We start from the raw sequence: 8,642 nt of genomic DNA on the forward strand, positions 1-8,642 counted from the left end.
TAACTAACCTACGTTGGTTAAGTTACGTTTACTTAACGTAAATAAAATAAAATAAGTAATAGTAAATTAAAAATTAAAATAAAAATACTACTATATATATATATATATATATATATATATATATATATATGTACATATATATATATATATATGTACAGTTTCTACATTTTGCTTGAAATTTCTATGTTTCAATGAACTTTCATTCTCAATTTTAAATATTATCAGTATCATTTTCCATTCGAAACTTAGGCTCCAGGTATCATTCGCCCTATACAACGACCACCGGCTCTCAATCGGCCTCCAATGAGCGCTTTGCGCCAATCTCGCCAACGTCGGAAGCGTCGAACATCCATCGCAGCGGCAATGGCGGTTATCAGAATACGAAAAATACCGTTGATAAATATTTGGTCTCGAAGTCGGTTCAGAGTAATTATGATCGCTACTCGGTCGGCAGTCAAAATGATCACCAGTTCGGTCAAGACCGATACTTTACTACAGGCAGTAGTGGCGACCGATTTCAGACTTCTCCCGGAACTGATCGTTTTCATACTCCTGCTGATCGCTATTCGCCAGCACGCAACGTCACGGACAAATACCTGTCCTTGCCGAAGCCTAAGGACAGATTCACTGGCCGCATAACACCCATATCTTGTACCACTGCCGTCGCGACGTCCTCTACCGATCGCACTTACTGCTCGTCTAACGTGAGCTACGTACCTCCAACTGCGCACACTCCAGTTGAACGATACGTGCCCCAACCGCCTCCCGAAGTGCTCTATCCGGATAGGTAAGAATCGGAGGCAATATGATAAGGGATCACTATATATGTATAACCTTGAAAATATCTTAGAATTATAAATTAGAAATTTTGTTTTTTCTTTCTTAAAAGAATTATATTAATCTTACTATAACAATTCTAACAACAAGAAAAATAAAATTAATTTTAGAAATTTCCACTCCTTTCTCAATAAAACTGTAGTTATTTATTTGGTTTTCTCTAACTGCATTATAAAACATGTTGCTAATTTTTGAAAAATTACATATATTATAAATAAATAATAAATTAAGTTATATATAATAATAATAATAATTTTGCGATACGGATATTAAAAATTATTCAATCAATTATTTTAATGTATTTTAATATAATCTCATGCGATTTACATCATTTTATTTTTCAAAAACGGTTTATTTTTTATTAAAAATTTTTCTTGTCCTAAACTTCTGTGTCCATTTCCACATGAGTGGTACCTAAAAGCTTGGTTTCTATGATTATTTAGATATGTAGATAGATATGTGCCGCCTGCAGCGCACACACCAACCGATCGATATATACCCGCGAGCGATCCAGGGGATCCATACATGCGTCGCGACCTTGGCTTTCATCACCATTATCGGCTACCGCCGCCCTCCGGTTATCCGTATCAGACGCATTTCCGATTCCGTGGATTTGCATACGCGACATCCAGTCGGCTGGGCGGCAGTCCTGGGTCCAGCAGCTCCAGCAGCACGACGTCTAATCAGCGCGAGACGTTCGCCACGTCGCCATTGCTGAGACCCAAAGTGCGTACTTCCGCAGTCGAATTTGGTACAGCTACAGGTGCCGGCACCGTCGGCACCGCGACGACTACAACTGCCAACATCGGTGTCGGCCGTCACGTGTGCACGAATCCAGCCGCCTGTTGCGGAGATGTGTCCACCAACGGCAGAGCTTGTTGCCAGATGAGGAGATCTTTGCCACCTGGAACACTACCAGCGATTCCTACGCAGACTTCTTCATGGTGAGTATTTGTACGAGCATTATGAATTTGAGAGATCGTTCAACGAGATTCGAAAATATTTGAAGTTGAATTCAAATGCGTTTTATGAGATCTAGGATTATAATTAAAAAAGTAAAAAGCATTCGGAATGTGACTAAGGCTATATACATAAAATGAGAGGATGATGTTTTCTATTCGAATGAGTTAAGTAATTTAATGTAATTTAATTGATTGTATAAATAGAAATACATTAATTAAGATAGGCAAGAAACGGAATAAATATACCATTGGTGAACATGAAGTACCAGCAGTACTGCTGCTGTAACGTTCATCAGAAAATGAAATGCAGAAATGATAATACATCAATGAGACAATAGTAATATATGATAATATATGATAAATATACACACATAGTGAGAACAAAATACCCTCGAAATATCTCGAAAAATATAAGTTTTATAAAAAACTTTCAGATAAAAGTTGTAGCGTTTAAAAAGATCTATTCATCTTATTAGTTTAACCTTGAGTTGCATCGCCAAAATCAGAACAAGATCGTCTTAAATTTTTAAAATGAAATTCCTTATTTTTTATTACATATTTGTACAGCCATTCTTTTTAACACACCATAATTTTATCTAATTTAAGTAAGCAATTTGTAGGCTGAATTATTTTTCGATCTTGCCTTTATTAGTTGGATCATCTTCCGATTTTGTTTTCGTAGACTACATCTTACCATTTGATAACTTCGAAAGGTTATTTAAAATGAATAAAATTATAATGCTTTGAAAAGATCTGAAGAAAGGCTACAAGAATATGCAATAAGAAATAGGAGGTTCTATTTAAAAAAATTCAAGGTGAACTTGTTCTGACCTTGCCGATGCCACTCAAGGTCAAACTGATGATATTAGTAAATAAATCTTTTTAAATCTTACAGTTTTACCTGAAACAATTTTCTATTAAGCTTATATTTTTTTAAATATTTCAGAGATCAAGTATTTTTTTCTGTATAAAATATCTGAGCCAAATAAGACTTACCTAATTTATTTTATTTAAAAAAAATTCTATTTATAAAAATATTGAAATAAATTAAATGAGAATCAAATTTTTATTTCATTTACTTATAATAATAAAATATATTGTTTATATAAAATATTTATAAATGAACAAAAAAAAATTTGTTTAAACTCTGATATTGAGGTTTGAATATAATAAAGTCCATATAAAAAATAAATTAATAACAAAAAAATAAACATTATCTTTCTAAATCAATTTTAAAATGATTATTAATCATATAAAGGAAATTTCTTAGAACTTATTTTACTTTCAAACATTACAATTATCTTTAATTAATCTGTAATTCTGTATCTTTATAATCTGTATCTTTGTAATCTGTATCTTTTATCTGTAATTAACTCTTTAATCTTTGGAAATTTCTATCAATTTGAATACAATTTTACCTTTTCAATTCATATAATAATCAAATAATATTTACAATATATTAATATATTAATAACCTACAATAACTGTCGACTTTTGACATAACTTTTAACGAATTTTCAACATTTATGGATTATATTATCAAGTCGTCGATGAAAATTATTCACAATTTTGCTGATGATGGTTTGAAATAAACCGAAATGTCTAAAGAAGTTTGTATCAACAGTCATTGTAGATTATTAATATTATATGAATATTATTTGACTATTATATTGCGCATCAATTCCCGCGTTGTATTAACACTCTTATTGTCCGTATACTCTATTATTATTTAAAAAAAAAAGTTACACTCATTAAAAAAAATTGAATTATTTGTTATTTTCGAGCTAGGAAATTAAATAATTATAATGTATTATATAATAAACTATGAAACGATGTATACTGATACTTTGCAGCGAATTGTTAGAAAAATGGATCATACACACAAGTTTTTGTTGTGTTAAGCAAACGTGTTGCTATTGATTCCAATTCTTTAATCCCTTTTTATCTATTTCCTATACATATCTTTTAAGCATATACTGCAAGCGTAAAGCGCGTTTTAAAGTAATAAATTTAAAAGTGGGCTTTATTTAGTGCTGGGTCTTATTCAGCTCAGGTTATGTATAAAAAATTGCGTCTGTGAAGTGTTAGCACCCCAACATTAAAATTCCATAATTCTGATTAGAATTCCCGTTTCCTTTTGACAAAGAATCCTATATAATTTATAAGATTTAATTATCATTTAATTTTAAATATTGTAATTTTTAAAAAATAGAGTGGTAACTTTTTATCAAACTTCAAGATTCAATAGCACTGAACGAGATTGAATAGTACTGACTTAGTAGCTCTATTTTGTAAATATCTAGAGATACATCCTGATACATAAAACAATTTTGACTCATAATAAAATAAAAAATAAAAAATCTTTTATTTTTATTTTTTGCTACAATAATTCTGTGACATGTTAATTGTTATTTTATTTATTTCGAAGAATTCTTAATAATTAAAACTAACACAAACCCAAAAATAAAAGATATGTATTTAAAATGAAATTAAAAAAAAATTGGTTATAAGAACATATACCTCTTTATGTAGCCATCTAATTACATTAAGCCCTAATAATTTTCGATAGACGTCGAGAACTTTCTAGAACTTCAATCAGAATTACTGGAACTCTAAAAAAAATTTTCGATGTCAGACTTAGAAAATTTCTATTATCTAAATGTTGCGTGCAAATCTTGCAAACCGTTGCGTTGGTCCAATCGCTCTGTGATCTACTTTTCGATAGAACTCGTCGAGAAATGTCCAGAACGCCAATCAGAATTAGAAAAATCAACTACTGGAAAAATTTTTCTCAACAAATTTTTGGTTATTGAAAATGTTTTAAGTTCTACGTCGAAATTTTAATAAGTTAGCTCCCCTACAATTTTGAATCGCGTTTTTATGCCTTTAATGATCATAACTATTTTTTAAAACTGTCAGAAACTCTGGAACTATCGAAAATCTATACAGAAAAATTAATTTTTTTAATAATGAGACTACCTTTGCAGGAATTCTTATGATACCTTTTGATTAAAGAAGCTAAGGTTATAAATGATTGAATGCAATAAGCTCTAGAGTACAGGAGCGTGTTTTATGAGGGGGTAACCACTTAATGAAGTCATGGGACAGGATCCTCGAAATCATTATGAAAGTTACGAAATCTCTATATAATTGTTTTGCAATCAGCTGTAATCATGAAGTGAGATGAAATCATGCGTAATCATCAGAAATCATAATGAAATGATATGTAATCAACAGAAATCATTCTGGAATTATCATAAAATCTGTGATGAAATCATGTATGATCACCATGAAGTCTGATGAAATCAGTATAAATAATTATTCTAAGGTAGCAGAACGTAAATAATATATGCAGCAGATGTTTTATACAGATGATGCGATATATATTCGATTGCGCTTTTTTGTATATACATATAAAATTCTAAGGACGCGTTCCAAATTTGTACATCAAACGCGTAGAATAATTCTAAAACGCAATAGTAAGTTTTGAGCTATAAGATATTCGTCAATCACAGTCGAGTGTAAGGAGAATAATCAATCATGATTGATTTCTTATGATTTAAAGTTTATTATACACACCTAGAGTGCATTTACTTTTTACACTCACGCGCTTCATTTTATCTTTATTATTTGCGCTTCATTTTATCTTTATTATTTGCTATTTAAAAAGGATAGAATGAAGCTTACAGCGCGTGAATGTAAAAAGTAAAAAAACGTATCCCTATTATATTATAGAACTGTCGAGACTTATGCATACAAGCGCGACTGCGTACATACATATGACTCAGCGCTTAGGTCTGTCACAAACAAAATTTCTGTAACAATAACCTTAAGATGTGAACTTAAGTCAATCAGGATATTGCTTCAGATCTACGTACTCTAATGGAAATAGAAATAGCACTAAACTTATCCATAAAGCGAATTTCAAAGGCCAGTAGAAATTTTATTGCCTTATGGATAATATGGTTTACTGTTATTTTCATTTCCGTTAGATAACGTGGTAATCTCAGTTGCAGTGATACCATTTTAGAGATGCTTTAATTCGCAAACACAATAGAGTAATAAGCCTTAAGCCTTAAGAAATTGATTAATCATAGTCGAATGTGAAAACAATAATCGACTGAATGATCCCTTAGTTACTTAAGACTTAAGGCTTACTACTCTATTGCGTTTGCGGAGTTACGGCATAGACATAGTATAGATAGACCGAGCATTGCCATATGCCAGACAAAGATATCGATGGCTGACGTATGTGAGGAGGAAACATTTTTACAATTAGATTTTTGTTCTCTTTCTAACAAACGAGTGGTAGCAACATTAGAGAGAGAATGAAAAATCCAATTGTGTTCCTTCCTTCTCGCTGTACTGGCCATGTCTCACGCCGCTTGGAGTGCGTTCCGTTTCATGCATGATGCGCTTATGTATCATTTTATCTTTATTGTTCACTAAATATTAAAGAAGGATAAATGATATATCACGCGAAATCATGTATAATCAGATGAAATCAAATGAAATCATGTAATCAGTGGGACAATATTTCAGCTAGCTCCTCGTTATTTTAATTAATAATTCTTAATAAAAAGTTTTTGATAAAAAGTTTAATTAAATAAATATATAATATGGTATAAATATATAACATACAATATATAACATACACTTAAAAAGCAAAATACTTGTCTCGCAACGGTTAGAAATATTTTAACTCTAATAAAAGCCGCGTTGTTAAAAAGACGTAATAATATCTGAAGCATAAAAATTCTAATTCTTTTCTCTTTTTTTCTGAAAAGCATACGATATATCAAATTTCAAAGCAAAGGAGGTTCCCTCCCGCTGATTAGCCGCAAATTTTGATGTAAATCGAGATATAATAATAAAAAAAAAGAAATATTAATTATGGCGAGTTTAAGAACAGGCAGAAGCTGTAGCATGTGTTGAGAGCTTGCGAGTGTAACCCGAGGATTATAGAAAAAGCAAAGCGCCGGATAGGAAGGAAGAACGAGGTAAAATGGGATAGTTTCCGCAATGCACATGCTCAAGTAATAATGCGCTTGTATAATAAAGCTCACGAATTAGAATGGAAGAGCCCCCCTAATTGAGGATAAATGTTATTTATGGGGTCGATGGGAAGCTCAAGAGATTTTGGTTTAATGCAGCATTTTCTTCACTTTTCTAGATTTGACTGAGAACAATTTTGATTCTCTCTCTTTTCTGCCTTTCTTTTTTCCACTTCTTGAAATGTGTCATATCATTAAGAATTATATTTTTCTAGATTAGTAGAAATAAAATGGCGCGCATTAGCAATTTATATAAAGGCGTAATTATATTCATTCTAAAAGCAGATCAATTCAATCAGCCAAAAAAGTTTCCGTGCATAACGTTTTTCGTTATTAAGAATGCTTGGAACGATTGTTAAAACGATATGAAAGATAAAATAGCCCAGATGATATTCCATTAACCTGATTGCCGCGACGAAAGTGCGTGACCTTTTCGAAGCTTTTGTGCCGATAAAAGCGAACTCGCGTCCTAAATTCCAATTTGCGCTAAAAATGACCGTTTCTTTGAATCTTGAAAATCGCGTCGGAAATAAAACAGTTGATAAGGATTTGCTAGACGTAGAAACAAATTATAGGCCAATGCAAAATATTTTTTGAATACGTTCGAATAAATCAAAGCTATGCTTGACAATAGAGAAATTCATCGAACTTCTTGTCGTATACTTATGTCAAAAATAACATTTTATATTGGGAGTGCAAATTAGTTCAGTCCGTTTTTTTGTGCATTTATTTCAAAACAAAATGAATGAACAGATCAATCAGATCAATTAAACAGATCAATTAAAGTATTGTCCATCGCTGCCTACTACTTTTTCCCATCTCTCAGGCAATTTTCGAATTCCATCTCGAAAAAATGACTCGTCTTTGGAGGCGATCCAATTTTGGAGCCAATTTTCGATTTCTGCGAAAGAAATGAACCGGTGACTTGTCAAATCGTGCTGCATCCTTCGGAACAGCCAGTAATTAGAAGGAACAATGTCCGGAGAATATGGGTGCGGTAAAACATCCCATTTGAGCGTTTTCAAATATTTTTTTACGACTTTAGCGACCGAGGCCGAGCGTTGTCATGAGGCCGAGCGTTGTCATGAAGAAGAAAAACTTTATCATATCTTTGCTCGTATTCCGGCCGTTTTTCTCGTAATGCACAGCTCAAACGAATCAATTGTAGCCGATACCGATTGCCCGTAATGGAATCGCCAGGTTTTAGCAGCTAGTAAACAAGACCCTTTTGGTCCCACGAAATACAGAGCATGATCTTCGAACCATGAATGATCGGCCGTGATGAGGTTGATGACAACGATTGACTGGGCTTAGCGTAGTATTTTTTCTTCTTGGGGTTGTCGTAGAATATCCACTTCTCATCTCCAGTCACAATCCGATGCAAAAAACCTTTTCTCTGTTGTCAGCTGTCCGCAAGTGAAAATCGCCTTTCAACATCTCTCGATTTCGATTCATAAGGCACCCAATTTTCTTGTTTTTGAATTATTTCCCATGGCTCTCAATCGTACAGAAACGGCTTGTTGAGTTACCCCCAATAATTTTACAAACTCCTCTTGCGTTTGACTCTGATCTTTTTCGAATAATGCCTCTAATTCTTTGTCTTCTAATTTTTTTGGCTGTCCAGAGGTTTGTCTTCAACGTCGAAATCTCCATCCTTGAAACGTCGAAATCATTCCCTACATGATTTATCAGTTGGAGCAGTGTTACCATAAACTTCGATGGGCTTCAGCCGCACTTTTCTTCCAATTAAAGCAGAAAATCAAACCTCCCGCAAATACTGCTTGGTTAA

General features: G+C 32.7%; 1 protein-coding gene across 1 annotated transcript in view; it reads left to right on the forward strand.

Annotated features, from left to right (window-relative positions):
• Positions 1 to 8,642, forward strand: part of LOC105625833 (inactive rhomboid protein 1) — a 141,611-nt gene that overhangs the window by 2,746 nt on the left and 130,223 nt on the right. The window contains exons 3-4 of the mRNA XM_012207145.1: positions 250 to 787; positions 1,281 to 1,781. Coding sequence (XP_012062535.1) covers positions 250 to 787; positions 1,281 to 1,781 — 1,039 coding nt within the window. The remainder of the gene's footprint in view (positions 1 to 249; positions 788 to 1,280; positions 1,782 to 8,642) is intronic.

This window comes from Atta cephalotes, assembly GCF_000143395.1.
Source record: "Atta cephalotes unplaced genomic scaffold scaffold00003, whole genome shotgun sequence".
In the NCBI taxonomy this organism is placed as follows: Eukaryota; Metazoa; Arthropoda; class Insecta; order Hymenoptera; family Formicidae; genus Atta; species Atta cephalotes.